Source organism: Chrysochloris asiatica, unplaced genomic scaffold (assembly GCF_000296735.1).
Source record: "Chrysochloris asiatica unplaced genomic scaffold, ChrAsi1.0 scaffold00109, whole genome shotgun sequence".
Lineage (NCBI taxonomy): Eukaryota > Metazoa > Chordata > Mammalia > Afrosoricida > Chrysochloridae > Chrysochloris > Chrysochloris asiatica.
Window position 1 is genome coordinate 6497988 of NW_006408627.1, and position 21060 is coordinate 6519047.

A 21060-nucleotide genomic window follows, 5' to 3' on the forward strand; every position below is an offset into this window, starting at 1 on the left:
ACTGATGGTATGTGGAGGGGATTATAATCAATGTAATGAAACAAGGTATATGAATGTTTGAATGTGAAACCGATGATGTGCCTTGAAAACTTTCACTCAATCCACAATAAAAACCTTAAAAAAAAAAAAAAAAGAATGAATGAATGAATGAAAGAAAGAAAGAAAGTTAATGATATCTATGATTCCTGTGAGTACAACTATTGTAATTGTGAGCTTCTGTTGTTGTTTGGTGCTGTTGGGACGATTCTGCCTTACAGTGACCCTGTGTACAACAGAACAAAACTCTGCCAGGTCATGTGTCATCTGTACAATGATCATTAAGTTTCAGCCTGTTGTTGCTCTGACTGTGTTAGTCTATCACATTGACGGTCTTCCTATTTTTTGTTGACCTTCCACTTTACCAAAACATGATGCCCTTCTCCAGGGATGGGTCCTTTCTGACGTATCTAGAGTACATAAGAATCAATCGAGCCATTCTTCATCCAAAACAGATTTATTCATTCTATTTTATTTATTTTGTATTGTGAATTGAGTGAAGGTGTACAGACAACATCATCAGTTTTACATTTAACAAATCATGCACTGATTGCAGTCCCCTCCATGCAACATCAGTTGCCCTGCTACCTCCCTGTGGTTACCCATGTACAAATATCCTTTCCTTTTTTTTTCATATTTGTAGTGTATATATTGAATTTTTTTTTTAATCCTAGTGTGGTTCTGTAGGATAATCACTAGACCACAAGGTCAGTTTGAACATCAAAGTCAGAGTCAGTGGTTCAAACTCGCCAGCCACTCCTTGGAAACGCTATACAGGGTTGCTGTGAGTCGGAACCAACTTAGCGGCACTTAACAACAACATCATATATGGAGTTCTGGTGTGACACTGTAAGATAATTGCTGGATGCTAACCACAAGATTAGCAGTTCAAACCCCCAGCCACTCCTCAGAAAACCCTATACAGGGTCAGTATGAGTTAGAACTGACATGCAGGCACTTAACAATATTTGGACTAAAAATCACAGATTTGGCAGTTCAAAACCACCAGGTGCTCCTTGGATACGTTACAGAGGATCACTGTGAGTCAGAACCAACTCAGTAGTACTTAAAAACAACAACAACACCACACACACACACACACACACACACACACACCAGATATGTCCATCCCACCCTCCCTACCATACCATTCAGCCTATGTACAGAAAACTCTGTTGTTCCAAAGTTGTGTATATAGCACTGTTTAGTCTGTTAACCCATGCATACCTCCCTGTGTCTTCACCTGACTTCATCATTCTTCAGCCACCCTCCTTCTTCTTGTATATTGTCCTCGCCATCACCCAAGTTAACCTTCTAGCCAATGAATTACTCGCCCTTCCCTCCCACCACTGGTTGCCATCAAAGAATGTTTCTTTTAGTATGAAAACCTTTTCTAGAGTTTTTATAATAGTGGTGTCATAAAATATTTGGCCTTTTGTAATTGACTTATTTCACTCAGCATCCAGGTTCATCCATGTTATGAGGGATTTCCTAGATTTATCTTTCTTTGGCAATCCATGGTGGTTTCATTATTCTTTACCAACACGAAAATTCAAATGCATGGCTTCTTCTCCAATCTTCCTGTTCATCATTTAACTTTTGTATGCATATGAGGTGATTGAAAATACCATGAATTGGGTCAGGTACACCTTAGTCCTCAAAGCATATCTTTGCTTTTCACCACTTTAGAGAAGTCTTTTGCAGAAGATTTGTCTAATGCAGTAAATATATAATTTGATCTCTTGACCGCTGATACCATGAGTGTTGATAGTGGATCCATGGAAAATCAAATCTTTGACAATTTCAATCTTTTCTCCATTATTGATTAAACCAGTTGTGAGGATTTCCATTATGTTTACATTGAGTTGTAATACATACTGAAGGCCGAAGTCTTTGTTCCTCATCAGTCCTCATTGCTTCCAGCAAGCATTGTTGTATCATCTACATGTGGAAGTTTGTTAATGAGTCTTCTCATCCTGATGCCTCGTTCTTCTTCATATAATCCAGCTTCTCAGATTGTTTGCTCAGCATACAGATTGATTAAATATGGTGAAAGGATATAACCCTGACACATACTTTTCCTGATTTTTAAACCACTCTGTATCTACTTACTCTGTTAGAATGATTACCTCTTAGTCTGTGTACCGATTCGTCCTGAGCACAATTAAGTGTTCTGGAATTCCCATTCTTTACCGTGTTATCCATAGTTTGTTGTTATGATCCACACAGTCAAATGCCTTTTATTAGTCAATAAAACTCAAGTAAACGTCTTGTTGATATTTTCTGTTTATGTGAACTGCATAGAATCCACATAAACCTTATGAGAGATTAAAAAAGCAACATTTAATTTGTAAATTACACATCTATCAATTCTTCTTAACTTATTTCCCTGGTAAGCATTACTGAGAATGGCACCAGCATACATTACTAGAACTTGAAATTCCAAATTAGGGGTGCATTTTTGTTTTTGTTTTTTCTCACTTTAACCAAAATTTCAGAGACTTGAACTCCCAAGCCACTGCACAGGAGAAAAATGTGCAGTCTACTTCCATAAAGATTTACAAAATTCCCATAAGGAAGTTCTTTGTTCTGTACGTTAAGTGCCATCGAGTTGATTCCGACTGATAGCAACCCTGTATAGGGTTCCCAAGGCTTTAAATCTTTGTGGAAACAGAAAGCTTCATCTTTCTCCTGCAGAGCAACTGGATGGCAGGCTTGAACTGCAGACCTTGTGGTTTGCAGTCCAGTGCTTATCGTGTGGAGCTACTGTACTCCCCTGTTCTGGAGGGTCAATATAAATTGAAATTGGTTCAATGGCAGTGGATTGAGTTAGTTTTTGTTTTTCCATTTTAAAGTGTGTCTTGGCAAGTTTTGCTGTGGTTATGGACTCCATAAGAAAAGAAACTTATTTCAGGCATTTCAAAATGCACACTATTTGAGCATTCATGCTTATTTCCATTTAGTAATAATTAAAATAACAGAAATATTTCGGTACTTGAAATACCAAGCTGTCTCAGTTTCAGAGATTCATAAATTCTATTTGATCTTCATTGAATTCTATAAATGCCTTTCATTTTACTTTGGTTTTCATGTACCATGTACACTCAGGTAAGTCCACTCCCACTTATTTTAAACTAATTGGAGAAGTATTTTGAGCATCTCCTTTGTAAAGAGAATATACCAAGATAAATAGAAACTCAGTACATGCACAGCCCTGCTTAGTAACACTTAGCCACGCACCAACACCCTTTCTTCCTTTTGTCTTCACATTACAAGTCACCTTACTCCACCAAGACTGGGGCAGGGGTGGAGAAGGAGATACTACTATTACAAGAGTGGACTAGCCAAGCTTTCCTTTCAATTAAGCATTTATCCAACTCTTAGACTCTAGTCAAACTGGTCTATGATGTTTCCCCAGAACATTTCTATCTTCTTACCATCTCAGCTTTGGCTAGTGCCTGATTTGCTGTATAATCATCACCATAGTCTACTTCTTTAAAATCCTACCCTGCTTCTCGAAGTCTTCCCCTTTACTTCTAGCAGGAAGATTCACCCCTCTCCTAAATGCTGTAGCACTTCTGGCTGTTGTTGGTAAGTACTGTCAAGTCGGTTCCAACTCAGAGCGATCCTGGATAGGTTTCCAAGGACAGCTGGTGAGTTTGAACTGATGACTGAGGTTCATTCGACCTTTTGGCCCAGTGCTTATCCTACAGAGCCACACCAGAACTCTTTCTTAGGGCCTTTCTTAAAGGTCTGACTCATGCCTTGTAATGCAGCAATCTAAATAGTAGACTTTATCTTTGCTAATGTGACTTACCTCTCATTTATTGTGCTAGTAGCTTTTAGATACATTATCTCGTTCTGTTTTCCCAAAGAGCCTAGTGAGGGACTTTGACAGAAAAGTGGCTTAGTAAATATTTGAAGGATGGAAGAATAATTGAGTCAATAAATGAATGCTCAAATCTTAATGATGAATCATTTAATACAGAACTTACTCTGTTGCTACTCTGTTTTTAATGCCGTCAAGTCCACTCCAACTCACAGTGACTCCATGTGACACAGAATTGCCCCAATAGGGGTTTCTTAGCTATAATTTGTACAGGACCATATTGCCAGGGCTTACCCCCATGGAGCCTAGAGAAATAAAATGCTGTGTTGTTGGGAGATGATGTTGAGTCAGTTCTAATGCACAGTGACCCTATCTACAGTACTGCTCAGCCCTATACAGTCCTCACTATGCTTGAGCCCTTTGTACGGCCATTGTGTCAGTCCATCTTGTTATGGGTCTTCCTTTATTTGAGTGACTCTCTGCTTCTCCAAAATGATGTCCTTTTCCAGGGTCTGGAAATACACATAAAAATATTTGTACACACGCATTCATTAGTTAGACAAGTAACACAAATAGCCAGTCCTGTTAGTATTAGTGTTGTAAATGGAAGAAAATGGCATTCTTATTCTTTGAAAGACCATCTGTATTCCATAGCAACCTCAAGAATATTGATCAGTTTTATAATTGAGGGCAAATACACTCTGTTTAAAGCCAATTGACTTTTCAACATTATGTTTACAAAAGCTACGCGAAACCTAGCAAGATTATGTACCCCTCTGTCCTTAGGTGAACTTCTACCCTGCATACGTGGCGTCACTGAATCAGAATCTACGGTAACTAACAACAAATCCTTAGTTGTTATTACGTGCTGTCAAGTCGGTTCCGACTCATAGTGACCCAGTATAGGGTTTCTAAGGAGCAACTGGTGAGTTTGAACCTCTGACCTTGTAGTTCAAACAGACTTTATGGTTGATTGCTTATTCTCCAACCCCACACCAGGACTCCTACTCCTTAGTTAGGGTGAGAAACGTACCAAATCTGGAATTATTATTTGCCCTAAGCTATTTTCTCCTGATGCTGCTTTCCTTTTTTCTATCTGTACTGCATAGGAATTTGGTTTCCTACAAAACTATGAGCCTCAGAACTTCTTAAGTACCACAGAGTAATTAATTTCATCAGCAGTGGGTGCTTAAATCTAAAGAAATAGGAACTCAAAACAATCATTCTCTAATCACTTTACAAAGTACTTTGAACTATTCCCTCATACCACCTCACAAATGTGGTCCCATACTGAATTCAAAACCATACTGAATTCAGTTTCTACCCTGACCTTACTCCCTTGTTTAATTCTTTTGGAGGGGTTTTGTTCTCTTTTATTTTGTGTTTGGTTCAGGACTTTGAACCAGTTTGAATTGATTCTGTTATGGCTGATACAGCAAAGTCAGAACAGATCCCCAAATTTAAACTTTGGGTGGAGCAAAACAATAGCCAGAGTGGGAAAAATAACAAGTCGGAGGTCTGAAGTGGGACACTCGGTGTAGTAAGCCCTTTCAGGATCCTATTTCAGGAGATAGGATTATTGCCAGTGGAGAATACCCACATTCAAATCACTGTAGTCGGCGGCCATCTTTGGGTGGGAAACTGCTGTTTAAAGAGATTTGGTCACTATCCAGCATTCAGGCTTGCCCTTGCTCTCTCAGAAGGAGAATAAGTCTCTAGCAGGACTTTGACCCATAATTTTCCCATTCCCGTTGTTCTAAATTAGGATTTGCTCCAGTTTCCTTTCGTCAGCCATGATTGAACCAGGAAGAACCAGTTCAAAGCCTTGGTTTGGTTCTTGCTGAAAATTAGAATTAATTGCCTAAATTAGGATAAATTAACTAAGTTAATTTCATTCTACTAGGGATTAAATAATGATGGGCTTTTTGCTGCTTAACACTATCCAACATATAAGGTTCTGTACACCGTTGTCTACTGATATTTTTTGGAACTGCATTAATGAAGTTATTAAAAATACTGAAGGGCTAGTTAATATATTAGAAAACGGATTGCTTCTTAGTGACTAGATTCTATCAGGGAACTTCAAAAAGTTTGTGGAAAATGGAATTAAAAGATAATGTAATCTTTCCTTGAACTTTTTGAAACCCTCTCTTAATATTATTTTAGTGCAAGCATCATTTTAGATCAAACTGGCAAACTTGCATTAAAATGACGCTTGAGGGACAAAGTTAATATCAATTAACTCTTGAGAATGAGTGATTTTTGTTACTGTTTTCTGAAATGAAAGATTATTTTTAGAATATGAACTATTCCATTCACATGTAATACACGCTACCTAGCAAATTTATTAGTGTTTTAATAACACGTTAGAATAATTGTTTTTTTAATCAGGGGATCATGGGTTGGCAAGTACAGGAATAAAGTCTGTGTCATAGTGGTTTGGTTGTTATAAAAATACATATAAAGGCTTAAGGAAATCCTGATTTACATGTTAGTGAAGCTATGATCTTCTATTTTCAGAAAGCTGTAATATGGCTAGAATCACAGTATGGAGTTGAATTTGAATATTTAACTTTCAAAAATATCTTTATGAATGTGTTGAAGTCACTCATGGCCAATACTACCACCTTCATATGCAGACCAGTTTGAAGGATCAAATTGTTAATTGACTTTAAGAATCTTGTGTTTGGATGTGCACATGTATTTAAATAGGAAGTAGGAGAATTAACTCTATTAACAAGGCAATTAAATGACATATTTATTAGTTAAGGGGATATTTCTGAATGGTTAGCCTATTTAGATAAATAGATATATTTAACCTAAGTGGAAACAAGAAAAAGTAAATTCTAGTTCTACTGCAGACATTCAGTTTATTTCGCTGCTGTTACTGTTGCATGCCATCAAGCCAGTTCCAACTCACAGTGACCCTGTGTAGGTTTTCAGAGGCTGTAAGTGTTTATGGGATCGGAAAGCCTCATCATTCTCTCATGGAGCCAGGTGGTGGATTTGAACTGCTGACCTTACGGTAGCAGTTCAGTGTGTAACCCGCTATGCTAACAGGGACAGAAGGAGACACAAGATAAGAAAACTTAAGTTTAAGATTCAGTAATTCCCTGTACTAGTTAAGTGATGGTGTGCCATCGAGTCGTTTCTGACTCATAACAAACTTGTATGGGATTTCCGAGGCTGTAAATCTTTATAGGAGCAGAAAGCCTCATCTTTTTTTTATGGAGTGAATAGTAGCTTCTATTGACCTTGCAGTTAGCAGCCTAGCTTGGAATTTTCTAGACTCTCAAGACTTCTTATTAGCTAAGTAAACCTACTCAAATCATTTAACCTCTTGAGATTTATTTAAGTCATTTGGAATTGAAATATGCTTATTTCACAGGAAACATTTTATGAAGAATAAATCTGAGAGGTATAGTTATCTTATAAACTGAATGTCACTGTGGAAATTTAAGATGATACACCTTTAAAATACATTTTTTAAGTGAACAGTCTCTTAGCAAGCCTTGTTAACATTTCAGTTGGAACATGCTGACAGTCTGAATGTTTGAGCATATGTACTTATTTTTAAATTATAAATTCCCAGTAGATGTGCTACACAAGAGATGGAGCATTGTGTCCTCACCAGAAAGGGAGATCACCTTGGTGAACCTGAAAAAAGATGCAAAATATGGCTTAGGTAAGTCACTGTGGGATTCTTAAAGGACTGTGAGAATACAAAGAGAAAATGTATATAATCCAGACATTGGCACCGAGAGCCCAGCCTGGTCAAGATACTATTGCAAACCCCCAACCCCATCAACCTAACTGACTTGTCAGGAAATGCCAAAGAAATGCCTACAAGCAATCATTTGATTGACATTGAGCAAATTCAACAAGTAGTTCCACCGCACAGGAGTTACCGTATTTACTGTAGAGAGGCTCCACAATTCTGTTTCAAGCAGAATTGCTAATCCTTAGTTATTGAAAGCACTGGTATCATGGAGATCTTATTAAAAGGTGCTGTTTCATAGGATTTCAAGTTATTGGTGGGGAGAAGATGGGAAGACTGGATCTAGGTGTATTTATCAGCTCAGTTACCCCTGGAGGACCAGCTGACTTGCATGGATGCTTGAAACCAGGTAATTGACCTTTTGGGAATTTCCTAAGTGCTTACTGACAGGCATGAATTTGCACAGATGGCAAAAATAAAACTTAAGGAGAAAAAAGTACAGAAGGAGATAATGTTGCCAAGATTTAGCATGTGTTTCTCTGTGTTGAAAATGCTGAATTGATAAAAGTCTTTGTCTCCTTGTAGGGGACCGTTTGATATCTGTGAATAGTGTGAGTCTGGAGGGGGTCAGCCACCATGCTGCAACTGAAATTTTGCAAAATGCACCTGAAGATGTGACACTTGTTATTTCTCAGCCGAAAGAAAAAATATCCAAAGGTAAAGTTTTAAGTGTTGCTTAGTTATGTGTTATAGTTCACTTTACACAAGAATGTCTGTATAAATGTCTCCTTTCTGGAGAATTTGTTAATATGTAATTCTTAGTTCTGCATCAGTATAACTTTTTCACTTCATGCCTTCCAAGCTTGTCTGTCTCATTCCTTCTTAGTGACATATACATAAAAACAGTTTCATTTTGCAAAATTGATGTCACTGGAATAAATTTTAAATATTTGGTGTGTTCCATCTACTTTTTAGATCAAGTGAGAAATAATTTTCATTATGTATGAATCAGGCTGCTAATCTCACTGTCAGCAGTTCGAGACGACCAGCTGTTCCGCAGGAGAAAGATGAGGCTTTCTGCTCCTGTAAAGATTTACAACCTTGGAAACCCTGTACACGGTCGCTATGAGTCGTGCTATGAGTTGGAACCGACTCCACGGCACATAACTACCACCATCACCAAAGACTTACAGTCTCGGAAACCCTGTACAGGATTGCTATGAGTCAGAACCAACTCCAGGGCACATAACAACAACAATCATGACTTCAAAGGAGTTCTGGTTGCATAGTAGTTACGAATTGGGCTGTTAATCTTACGGTCAGCAGTTTGAAACTAGCATCTGTTCCATGGGAGAAAGATGAGACTTTCTGCTCCCGTAAAGATTTACAGCCTTGGGAACCCTGTATAGGGTCGCTATGAGTCAGAACCAACTCCACGGCACATAACAACATCATCATGACTTCATGGAGTCCTGGTGTGTTGCTGTAGGATAAGCACTCAACATCAAGGTCTGTTTGAACTGCACGGTTGGTGGGTCAAGCTCACCAGCCACTCCTCCAAACACCCATACAGTGTTGCTGAGTGAAAATTGACTCAGTGGCACACAACAACAATCATGACTTTACATGAAGTACTATCATGACTTCCTGGTGTGGCACTGTAGAATAAGCAGTAGACCACAAAGTCAGTTTGAACCGCAAGGTTGGCGGTTCAAATTCACCATCCCCTCCTCGGAAACTCTAGATAGGGTCACTATGAGTTGGAACCAACTCAATGGCACTTAACAACAACAACAGCATCATGAACCAGGTTTCAAAAAGGAAAAGATAAACAAGAAGAAACCATAAACTTAAAAACACCAAACCATTTTGTCTCTAAAATAGTACCTGCCATTAACATGTTGTGTAAGAAAGGTACTTGAGACAAAGATCAGAAGATCTGACTTTTCTGTTTATGCTACTTACAAGCCTTAAGTACAAGACTTAAGTACTCTTGAGTTATAGTTTTCTTTGTTATTGTTGGTTTGTGGGAGTTTCTTAAGGTAAAAACAACAAAGTCTGCCCTCTGTTCCAGATTTCTTTTGAGTGTCCAGTGGTGGGGCACTGTTTGTGACAAAAGTACAACCAGTGTGTGTGGAGCAATAGGATAGGGAGGACTCCAGAACCAGGCTACCTAGGGTCATAGTCTTCTTTACTATACCTTGAGCAAATCACATGAATTCTCTAAGCCTTAATGTGCTCATATATCAAATAGTGAATGTATAAATGCCTATCTTACAGATGAGGACGATAAATGAGATCATAAATGTAAAGAATTGGCATGGTGCTTTGCCTGGCACATATAAAGCACTTAAATGTAAGTTTTAGCTACCTGTATTAATAGGTTTAAGGAGCTCTGGTCACGAATTGGGCTGTGAACTGCAAGATCAGCAGTTCGAAACTACCAGCTGTTCCGCAGGAGAAAGATGAGGCTTTCTGCTCCTGTAAAGATTTAAAGCCTCAGAAACCCTGTACAGGGTCGCTATGAGTCGGAACCGACTCCACGGCACATAACAACAATGTTTAAAATATAGTTCTGGATAGGAAACCAGCTACGTCTTTGCAGAGACTGATATGAAATGATTTTGGAAGATGGATATAAAGGAATTTATGTGAGAGGTATCGCCATTACAATAAGAGTTGCCACAAAAATAACCAAAGTAGGAAACAAAAAAAGATCGAATCCAAATTTACTGGGTCCCTGCTGTAGTTTCAAGTCATGGATCTAGTGCATTTGCTTTGTATCTGTTCTGCAACTGAGATTGCGTATGTGTGCAAGTCACACATGTGTACTACTAATTTGTTATTCTCGTTGATTGTAACTTTTAGTGCCTTCTACTCCCGTGCATCTTGCCAATGGAATGAAAAACTACATGAAGAAACCTTCCTACCTACAAGACAATGCTGTAGATTCTTCTGTGGATCGTAGCTGGCCACCTGGTACCCTGAGGCACGTTACAGACAGCTCATGTGGGCCACCTGTGGGCCTACGGGAAGGAAGCCTGAGTTCTCAGGATTCTAGAACCGAGAGTGCCAGCTTGTACCAGAGCCAGATCAATGGCTTCTTTGCCAGCCATGGAGGTGACCGAACTTGGAAGGAGTCACAGCATGGGAGCCCTTCTTCATCTGTAATATCCAAAGCTTCTGAGAACAAGAGAATTTCCGTTGACAATAACCGAAGCAAAGCTAAAACACCAGGCATTTTTGATGTGACAGATTACTCAGATCGGGGTGATTCAGACATGGATGAAGCTACTTATTCGAGCAGTCAGGATCATCAAACATCAAAAAAGGCATAGTGAATTTTAATCTTTTGTTTTTCATTTAGTAGCATAAAACACCAACAAAAATATTATAGCATAGAAACAGTTATGATAAGCTACTTATAAGAGGAATACTTTGTATCTACTGCTACTAACCGCTACTGCATGTGATGCTTTTTCAGAGAATTAGAAGCTTTAAATACTAACTGTAAAATAGCTATTATTCTGGGAACGCACCACCTGATAACACAAAAGAGAGAATCAAACTGTCTTCTTATAGGTTGTTTTTTTCTTTTAGTACGTAATGTTTATATTAATAAGATTGCTTAAGTATCTTTAAAAAAAATTTGCTCCTAATAGTTCTTTCGGTGGACAATTAACTTTGCCAAATCTATCTAAAGTTCTGAATTAATAATAACAACATTGTACAGTTTCCCAAAGAGGTTTCTCAGGAAACTTTCCTAGAAATAATATGAATTTAAATTCACATTCACAAACAGTTTCAGAAAGGAACTTTTATGCCCTTTATTCACTGAAAACACAGTATTCCTGACAAGAGAGTTATGCCCTTATAATTGGGGTTTAACTTCTGCTCATTTATATAGTCCTTTATATATATGGTAGTTACTTCTCAGCTTCATTGACAAAAAGCGCTATTAAGGTACTATTAAGAAAGAAAACTTGCTTAACATTCATATATAAATTAAATGATACATCTCAAATTTGAAAAATAGCAGACCTTTTTCCTACTGAGTGAAAGATGCTTAAGTAAATCCTACATTTGCATTATCTGTTTATGTTGGATTTGTAAACATAAGAGCAAATATGAAGCTTGCTCATCTTCGAGACACAAGGTGATAGCTTGTTGTTTTGTGCCATAGAGTCGACTCGGACTAATAGGGACCCTGTTGTTGTAAAGTGTCGTTGAGTCAGTTCCGACCCATAGCGACCCTGTAAAAGGTTTCCAAGGAGTGGTTGGTGAGTTTGAGTCACCGACTTTGTGGTTCAAACTAACTATGCAGTCCAATGCATTAACCCACAATGTCACACCAGGACTCCATAGGACAGAGTAAAACTGCCTAAGGGTTTCCTAGGCTGTAATGAGAGGGATTGACACAGAGGCACAACATTGGATTCTAGCGTAGCAACAGTTGTGAGGATGGCGCATAACCCTGCGGCAATGTTTTGTTCTCTTGTGCTTGAAGTCGCTATGAGTCAGAATCAACTTGATGACACCTAACAACAACAGTAATCTCCATGTCTTTGCTCCAGTGGTGTGACTGGTGGGTTCAAACCTCTAACCTTTTGGTTAGCAGCCAGGAACTTAAACCACTGTACCGACGGGGTTTCTTAAGGTGATGGCTACCACTTGATACTAGTTTTTAAGGGAAATTGAAATTCTTTCCAAATTTGGGACCATAAAAAGCATTGGATGATGATTATATAAAAGCCTGGTTTGAACTGAGATCCAGGCTACTTTCTGCCGTATATAGCTAGCTGTTTGATCAAGAGCAAGCCCTTCTGTTTCTGGGCCTCAGTTTCCTCAACCATAAAATATGTTGATGTTGGACTCAATGATCTCTAAGATCTCTTCCAACTATCATGTTCTTTGAAGTCACTCTGTCCTTAATACCTTGTTTTGATATTTTTAAATTTCCAATAACATATTGGCCTTCCAATACTGATTCATTTGGACTCTAACAAGAAATCCTTTTTCTTTTTTTTTTTTTTTTTTTTTTTTTTTTTTTTGTTCTCTCTTTTTTTTTTTTTTTTGTTGTTGTTTTTGTTTTTGTTTTCTTTCTTTCTTTGTTAAGGAACCCTCCTCCTCACTGAATACATCAAACAAAATGAGTTTTAAAACTTTTTCTTCATCACCTCCTAAACCTGGAGATATCTTTGAGGTTGAACTGGCTAAAAATGATAACAGCTTGGGGCTAAGTGTCACGGTACTGTTTGACAAGGTTTTCAAATGTTTTCTCTTCTCCATTTCCAGCAGACGATTGTATGCTAACTTACTAATTGAATCATTTTGCTTCAAAATGGACACTTGTCAGATATTTCCAAAACTTAAAAATGGACTCATGTGTAAAATCTTGTTTTTTTAAATTGTGTATGTCAGTCATTTTTTCTTGTAGTCCAAAAAATTAGACACTTGCTACTTTTTCCTCCATGAGCTTCATATTTATTCAGTCTGATTATAGGACTTATAAAATTAATAATTATGCTTCCTATATATTTAACAGCTTTTACATGAACATGGAATAATGAAGTGATACATCTTCTACCTACATCGTGAATAGTGGAGGATTTATATATATTAATATGCCCTTTATTTCTGCAGAACATAAACTATTTTGTAAACATGTCTAGAATTAAAAATTTTGAGGCTTCCTAGGAAAACATATAACTGTAAGGTTGTTAAATATTAGCATAGACTATTTGACAAAATAATCTTAAGAATTTCACATAGGAAGGCACTGTTATGATTGTTAAGTGCTATCAAGTCAGTTTTGACTCATAATGACCCTGTATAGGGTTTCCAAGGAGTGGCTGGTGGGTTTGAACAGCTGACCTTGGGGTTAGCTGTCCAGTGCTTATCCTACAGCACCATACCAGGATACTAGACCCTGAATTACAATATTATTATTTATCCCATTTGAAATGATATGTTAGTTATAAAAAGCCATTTTGAAATACCATTTGTTGTGGTTGCCATCAAATGAATTCCAACTCTAGTACAAAGTAGAACTGCTCCGTAGGGATTTCAAGGCTGTGATCTTGTAGATTATCAGATATTTCTTATGTGATACCACCAGGTGGATTGGAACTATCAACCTTGCAGCAATAGTCAAGTGCATAACCATTTGTGTCACACAGCATTTAACTTATAAAATATTGCGATCAAAAAGAAAACCTATCTTTCTAGTGGTTATGAATCGGGCTGCAAACCACAAGGTCAGCAGTTCAAAACTACCAGCTGTTCCGCAGGAGAAAGATGAGGTGTTTTGCTCCCGTAAAGATTTACAGCCGCGGAAACCCTGTACATGGTCGCTGTGAGTCGGAACCGACTCCACGGCACACAGCCACCATCTTTCTAGTACATTTAAAAATACTGTGACTCTTTTCTTTTGCCCTAAATTTCTTTAGATTTTTGTTGCCTTCCTCTTGTGAAGGGAAGTAAAGTGTATATGACCACAACAGAGTGTAACTCCACTCATTAGATTTTGTCTACACCATAAATTAATTTCTCTACCAGACTGTTTTAAAATAAAACATCTTTTTCTTTGATTGATATAATTTGCTTTAAAATTAGTAAATATGATGTGAAGCATTATTATTCCATATACAAGGGAGCTTGAAAAAGTTTGTGGAAAAAGTTCTATCTTTTAATTCAATTTTCCATGAATTTTTTGAAATCCCCTTGTATATTTTGTCCTGATAGTTATGTTATCAAGTTAATTTTGCATGGGTAGGTTTTGCTTTCTGCTTGCTTATATGCATGATCTAGACTTACAAAACAAAAAGAATTCCTCACGTAGTTAAGATCTAGCATGCTGTAATAATTTAATAGAAAATTACTATTTTAAAATGTAATTTTCTTATTTAAAAATTTGACATTTGAAAAGATTCATTAGAATATCTCTGTGGATATTGAAATAATTTCCTATGCTAACTTGATACTGCTACTTTGGCTGATGACTTGAAAGTTCTCTAGGTGACAGATTTGAAAGAAGATGGGTAAAAATGTTCATTTTAACAAATTTTATCTGTCTTTTTCTACTTAGGGAGGTGTAAATACTAGTGTCAGACATGGTGGCATTTATGTGAAGGCTGTTATTCCCAAGGGAGCGGCTGAATCTGATGGTAGAATACACAAAGGTATAGTATTTATATGGGTAGAAATTATCTGCATGGATATTCAATTAATAAGAAATTTGAAAGTTGATCTAGATCTTCAGTTCATAATATGAAATAACACTGACTCCTCATTTATCATGGTTAGGTTTCAAAGACCAGGTCATTTTGCAAAAATAGGCATTGCACAAAAGTGGAGGAGATAACTGTATCAGATCACAAAATGGAAGATGACGACTTCATTACTTAACTTCCAAATTACATCATTACGCAAGAGCCAAACCCTGGAAAATTATGGCCCAGCCAAGTTGAAATATATGGTTGGCCATAACAGCCAGTGTGACTCTCATCTCTCACCTCAGCATTCATTACTCCAAATACACATCATTAATCAAAAAATAGTCAAATAGTAAATATTTTACTATTGTCATAAAAGCAAACTGGCAGATATTGAGGTAATTGATAAGTAAGAAATTGTTGTTAAGTACTGTCAAGTCAGTTCTGCCTCATAGAGACCCTGTATAGCATTTCTTAGGAGTGTCTGATAGGCTTGAACTGCTGACCTATAGATGTGCGAAATTATTATCTTGATGCTATTCCAAAATCCTTCTTATATCAAAAAATAACTAGACAGTATTTTTATTAATGCTTTACACTTTCTAAGAAGCAGGTTGCCAGGGAATATGGGGGAGGGAAAGTGCCCTTGTAATATCTACTTTTCTAACAGGAACTAGGGAGTTCTGTCCAACTCTCTACAGTTATAGTTCTATTTCTTTTCTTATGATTTAAATTGATCTTCATAAGGTTATTTCTCTGAAATTAAGCCATAGATGGAAGAAAGAATTTAAATAACATATTAAAAAAAGACACTGAGTCAAGTTTGTCCAGAATTTGTCTCAGTCTTTCCTCAAATTAATACAAAATAAGCCCATGAGGTATGAAGGAGCATGTAGAATTGCTGTTAATTTGATTATTTGCTTTGTTATGAATTATATCCAGGTGATCGGGTCCTGTCTGTCAATGGAGTTAGTCTAGAAGGGGCTACTCATAAGCAAGCTGTGGAAACATTGAGGAATACAGGACAGGTAACAGATACCAACCTTTCAAGCTCACTTAGAAAGGCATAATAATGTATGAATAATATAAGTCTAATTGAGAGCTCTAAATTTGTTAAACAGAAAACCAAGCCACATTTTTATAACATTCTGAGATTTTTTTTTTTTCCTTTTGAATTGAAGAGCAAAAAACAAGAGGTTTTGATTGAAGAAGCTGATTTTTTTATTATCTCATTTAGCACTAATATTGCCACTGATTACTTGAGAAGTGGGGTTGAGATTATATATATATTTTTTTCCATTTATTCATTAACATTTACCAGTTACAAGTGATTTTTAATTCCAGTAATTTTTTAACCTAAATACTAAATTCCTCTTAGGAAGTTTGGCCAATTATTTATTATGGTTTTTATATGGTAGTATAGTGGCGATTCTTTTCTAGTATACAAATTTTCTATAAAATGACTAGGCTAATTTTGTGACAGACTTTTATTTCCAATAAGTTACCTTTTTATACAGATAATAATATAAGTTTAATTTTGAAAGCTTGATCACTTGCTTTTTTCCACATCTCCCCCTGCCAACTATATTGTGTGGGCCAGGTTGTTACTTTAAATGGTTTTATATCATCAATTATACTAAGCCCTCAAAATATACCAATTCTCTTATCATTGATCTTCATTAACAAAGTGTTATTCCATTTTTGCAGGTGGTTCATCTATTGTTAGAAAAGGGACAATCTCCAGCCTCCAAAGAACATGTTCCTGTAACCCCACAGTGTACCCTTGTAGAATCAGATGTCCAAGGTCAAGTACAAGAAAAAATGGTGACGAAAATAACTCATGTCAAAGACTACAGCTTTGTCACTGAAGGTCAGACCCTGGGAGTTTGTGTCATTTCATCTTAAAATTATTCATGGCTTATTCAAAATGTTATTTTTGCATACTGGATTACAATTTGTACCCTAATCTCTTTAATTATTCTTGTCAGTTGTAAGGAGTAGTCTGGATCAATACCATAATGAATATACAATAGACACACTCTTTGATTAGCAGCTCTTAAAGTCAAAAGACGGTGGATAATGAATGTGTGAAGGGGTCTTCAAAAAGTTTGTGAAAAATTTAATTATCTTTTGATTCCATTTTTCCATGACCTTTTTGAAGCCCCTTCCCTTCCCTGTATACATGAAGCAGGTGAAATAATCTTATGCCTCAAATAGTCATGTATTTCAAAATGAATTATGCTAAGGAAAAAAAATATGAATCTCTGCTGAGAATGGCTTCAAACTCAGGTGAAACCATGACCCACATATTTTCTGTATTTCTGTGTTATTTTATGGACTTGGGAAGCAGGTCCGCCACAGAAATTCACATAGTCATTCCCAGATAATAGTTCTTTTATAAAAATTATTCGAATCTTTAGATCTATCACTGATTGGTAGCAAAATAAAAAATAAATCAATATGGATTTAGCAATAACTTTTTCATAGGGCTAATGTATTCATATTATATAAGACTACCCTTAATTTGGAGCCCTGGTGTGGCGCTGTGGGGTTAACACGTCAGACTGCAAAGCCGTTTGAACTGCGAAGTCGGCGCTTCAAGCTCATTAGCAGTTCCTCAGAAACCCTATACAGGGTTGCTATGGGTCGGAACCGACTTGACGTCACTTAAGAACGACAACAACAACTCTTAATTCAGAGAGTCTAGGAATCTTGGTGTGGCGCTGTGGGTCAATGCGCCAGACTGCAAACCTGCTTGAACTGCAAAGTCAGTGGTTCAAGCTCACCAGCGGCTCCTCGGAAACCCTATACAGGGTTGCTATGGGTCGGAACTGACTCAATGGCACTTAACAACAACAATCCTCTTTATAATGTGTTAAAACATCCTTTATTTTATAAATTATGGTGATGGTATACAATCTTTTTTTTTTTTTTTTTCTTATGATTACACAAATTATTGCTTAATCAAACAAGTGTTAGTAACTCTGTATTGGTCTTAAAATGAGAAAAAATAGTGTACCCTAGACTGTTTGCCCTGATTATTATTAAAATATAAGTTAACTTTCCCACTTTAGCAGTCTTGGTGTGATACTGTAGAATAAGCACTGCACTACCAACTGCAGGGTTGGCGAGTCAATCCCACCACCTGGTCTTCAGAAGCCCTACATGAGTCAGAACTGAGTAGACAGCACTTGAACAAGAAACAGCAACAGTCTACTTTATCACTACCATTGCTACCCTTCATTCTTGATTTCTTCCATCAGTCTGTCTGAAAATTTTTAAATATTTTTTCTGGCTATTGTTCTTTCTTTTAACTTTGTTGCTGATGAGAGTTTTATTAGAATGCTATTGTCATTTATCTGGAGGTTTGGCAGTATACCTCACCAAAGCATTAAAATGTCAACTTACTTCCCATAGCTTTCTCTATAGCCTTCCCATAGCCATCTTTCACCACAATAAATATTGAATTTCAAAAGAAGACAATGTAATAATAGAAAAGAAAGGGAGAAGCATGGGAGAAATCGGGAACATACTGAGAGAGAGTTGGGTAAGAAGGGAAAGCGATGGGGAGGCAGGTTGGCATGGCAGTGTTTTGGTGAGGTGCATGGCAATGGTAGCCTGATAAAATTGTGGTGAAACCTATGTAACAAAACAGTTCCGCCATATTTACATGTACAATTCAGTGACTTTAATTGCATTTAGTATATTGTGCAACAATCACCATTATCTGTTTTCTTTTCTTTTTATTCACCTTGACCTTAACAAAATCTCTGGCATGGCACTATAGGATCAGCACTGGACTGGTCACCACAACGTCAGCAGTTCAAACCCAACAAGCTGCTCTTTGGAAACCCTAGAGAGGGTCCCTGTGAGTTGGAACTAACTCAGTAACACCCAACAACAAAAACAACAAAATATCTGTAATCCTTAAACAATACGCACCCTACTTCTTTATCACACAACCCTGGTAGCCATTGATGAACTTTGGCCTCTATGTATTTGCCTATTCTAGATGTTTCACATAAGTAAGAACATAACAATACTTGTGTTTTTTTTGTGTGTGTGTTTGACTTATTTCTTTATTAAACTTCTTTGTAGATGTTCTGTTCATTATTGAAAGTGGTATATTACCATCTCCCAACTATTATTGTAGAACTATTTCATCCTCCAGTTTCGTCAGTATTTGCTTTATATATTTGGATGTTAGCCAGTTTTAGGTGATTGTTCTATGATACTTTGCCATTCTTATATCTTCTTGGTGAATTTAACCTTCATCGTTATGTAAACTCTTTCTTTGTCTCTTATAGTTGATTTTCACTTAAAATCTGTTTTAGCTGATATTAAAATCTCCACGCCAGTTTTTTTTTAGTTGCTATTTCAGTTAAGTTTTTTCCTCTCTTTTACTTGTAACCTATTTGTGATTTGTATTCTATGTTTATCCATATTGCCACTTTCTGTCTTTTGACTGGAGTATTTGGGTTTTTTACCTTTCTGGTAGTTAACTGATAAGGAAAAACTTACTTCTACCATTTTGCTATTTGTTTTTGTGTATCTTGTACCTTCTTTGTTCCTCATTTCCTTCAGCACTTGTGTTTTGCTAATTTTTAAAATTTTTTTGTAGAAACCATTTTGATTCCCTTTTCCTTTCCTTTTGTGTATGTATTTTTTAGATATTTTCTTTGTGACTACAAAAGGATTACAGTTAACATCTTACATTTATAACAACATGATTTAAATTTCTACCAACATAACTTCAGTAACATGTAAAGGCTCTATTCCTATACCACTTCTCCCTCGGTTCTTGTATGTTGTTGTTAAGTGCCGATATGTCACTTCTGACTCACAGTGACCCGATATAGTGTTTCCAAGGAGCATCTGATTGGTCTAAACCACCAACCATGCAATTAGCAATTCAGTGCTTATCTTATAGCACTATGCCAGGGTACTCTGTACAATAAATGTATGCTTATCATTGTTCGTGTTTTCATGTGTCATAATAAAGCATGATGGACATAGCTAGAATTATTGACCAAAATACCCTAAAACTAGCCCTGAGATTTGTCCATGAAATTACCTATGTTAGTGACCTTTCCTTGTTTTCCCTCTGTACAGCTTTGAATTGTTCTCTAGTGTGTCCTTTCCTTTCCATCTGGTGAACTCTATTTTGATTTTATTTTCAGACACCTAGTGGTAGCAAGAGGAGCACAGTGGCTCTATAGAATAAGCACTGGACTGTGAACCACAAGGGAGATGGCTCAAGTCCACCAGCCGCTCCATGGAGAAAGATAAGGTTTTCTGTTCCTGCAAAGATTTATAGTCTTATAAATGATACCCTGTGTCTTTATGAGTCAGGACCAACTCAACACCACTTAAAAATAACAGTGGTAGCAAACACTTTCAGCTTTTATGTGCTGTTGTTTGGTGCCATCGAGTCAGTGCCGACTCACAGTGATCCTATGCACAACAGAATGAAACACTGCCCAGTTCTGTGTTTATCTAAGAATGTCTTAATTTCACCATCATTCTTGAGGGAGAGTTTTGCCTATATTCTTGTTAAACAATTGTTTTATTTCAGCATTTCAAATATGTCATTCCACTGCCTCCAACCTCCAGTGTTTCTAAAGAGAGACATCAATATTTAATTTTCTGGGGATCCTCTTTATGTGACATTCTGCTGCTCTTTTGCTACTTTTAGAATTGTCTCTTTATGTCTGGTTTTTGAAAGTTTGTTTATATTGTGCCTCGATATAGATCTCTTTACATATATCCAGTTTAGTGTGTAAAGCTTCTTGGGTTTGTAGATTCATGGCCTTCATCAGATCAGAAAGATTTTCACTGTTACTTCTTAGAATATTCTTTCTCTTTCTTGTCTTTTTCTGGGATTCCCAGAATCGGTATATTAGTTTGCTCATTACAAAACCCACTGCCATTGAGACACAGTGACCGAGTATAAGGTTTCTAAAGCTGTAAATCTTTACAGGAGCAGAACACTTCATGGGTTTGAGCTGCTTGCTTGCGGTCCAGTGCTTATCCTACAGCACCATTAAGACTCCTCTTTGTTTATTGTTGTAGTTGCATGCTATCATGTCTACTCTCATTCATAGCAACCCTGATATGGTTTCTGAATGGTGACTAGTGGGAGTAAACCACCAACTTTGTAGTTAGCAGTCCAGTGCTTATCCTACAATGCTGCATGAGTGCCCCACAGTTCCATTAGATTTTTCTCCATTTCCTTAATCGTTATTTCTTAGTACACTTTTTTT

The 21060-nt window shown here is 36.9% G+C and overlaps 1 protein-coding gene across 1 annotated transcript in view; it reads left to right on the top strand.

Moving 5' to 3' along the window:
• PTPN13 (protein tyrosine phosphatase, non-receptor type 13 (APO-1/CD95 (Fas)-associated phosphatase)) overlaps window positions 1-21060 on the top strand; it is a 254452-nt gene that overhangs the window by 165234 nt on the left and 68158 nt on the right. Inside the window, exons 21-28 of the mRNA XM_006867768.1 lie at window positions 7461-7550; window positions 7885-7992; window positions 8169-8300; window positions 10452-10915; window positions 12700-12831; window positions 14671-14764; window positions 15740-15825; window positions 16505-16667. Coding sequence (XP_006867830.1) covers window positions 7461-7550; window positions 7885-7992; window positions 8169-8300; window positions 10452-10915; window positions 12700-12831; window positions 14671-14764; window positions 15740-15825; window positions 16505-16667 — 1269 coding nt within the window. The remainder of the gene's footprint in view (window positions 1-7460; window positions 7551-7884; window positions 7993-8168; window positions 8301-10451; window positions 10916-12699; window positions 12832-14670; window positions 14765-15739; window positions 15826-16504; window positions 16668-21060) is intronic.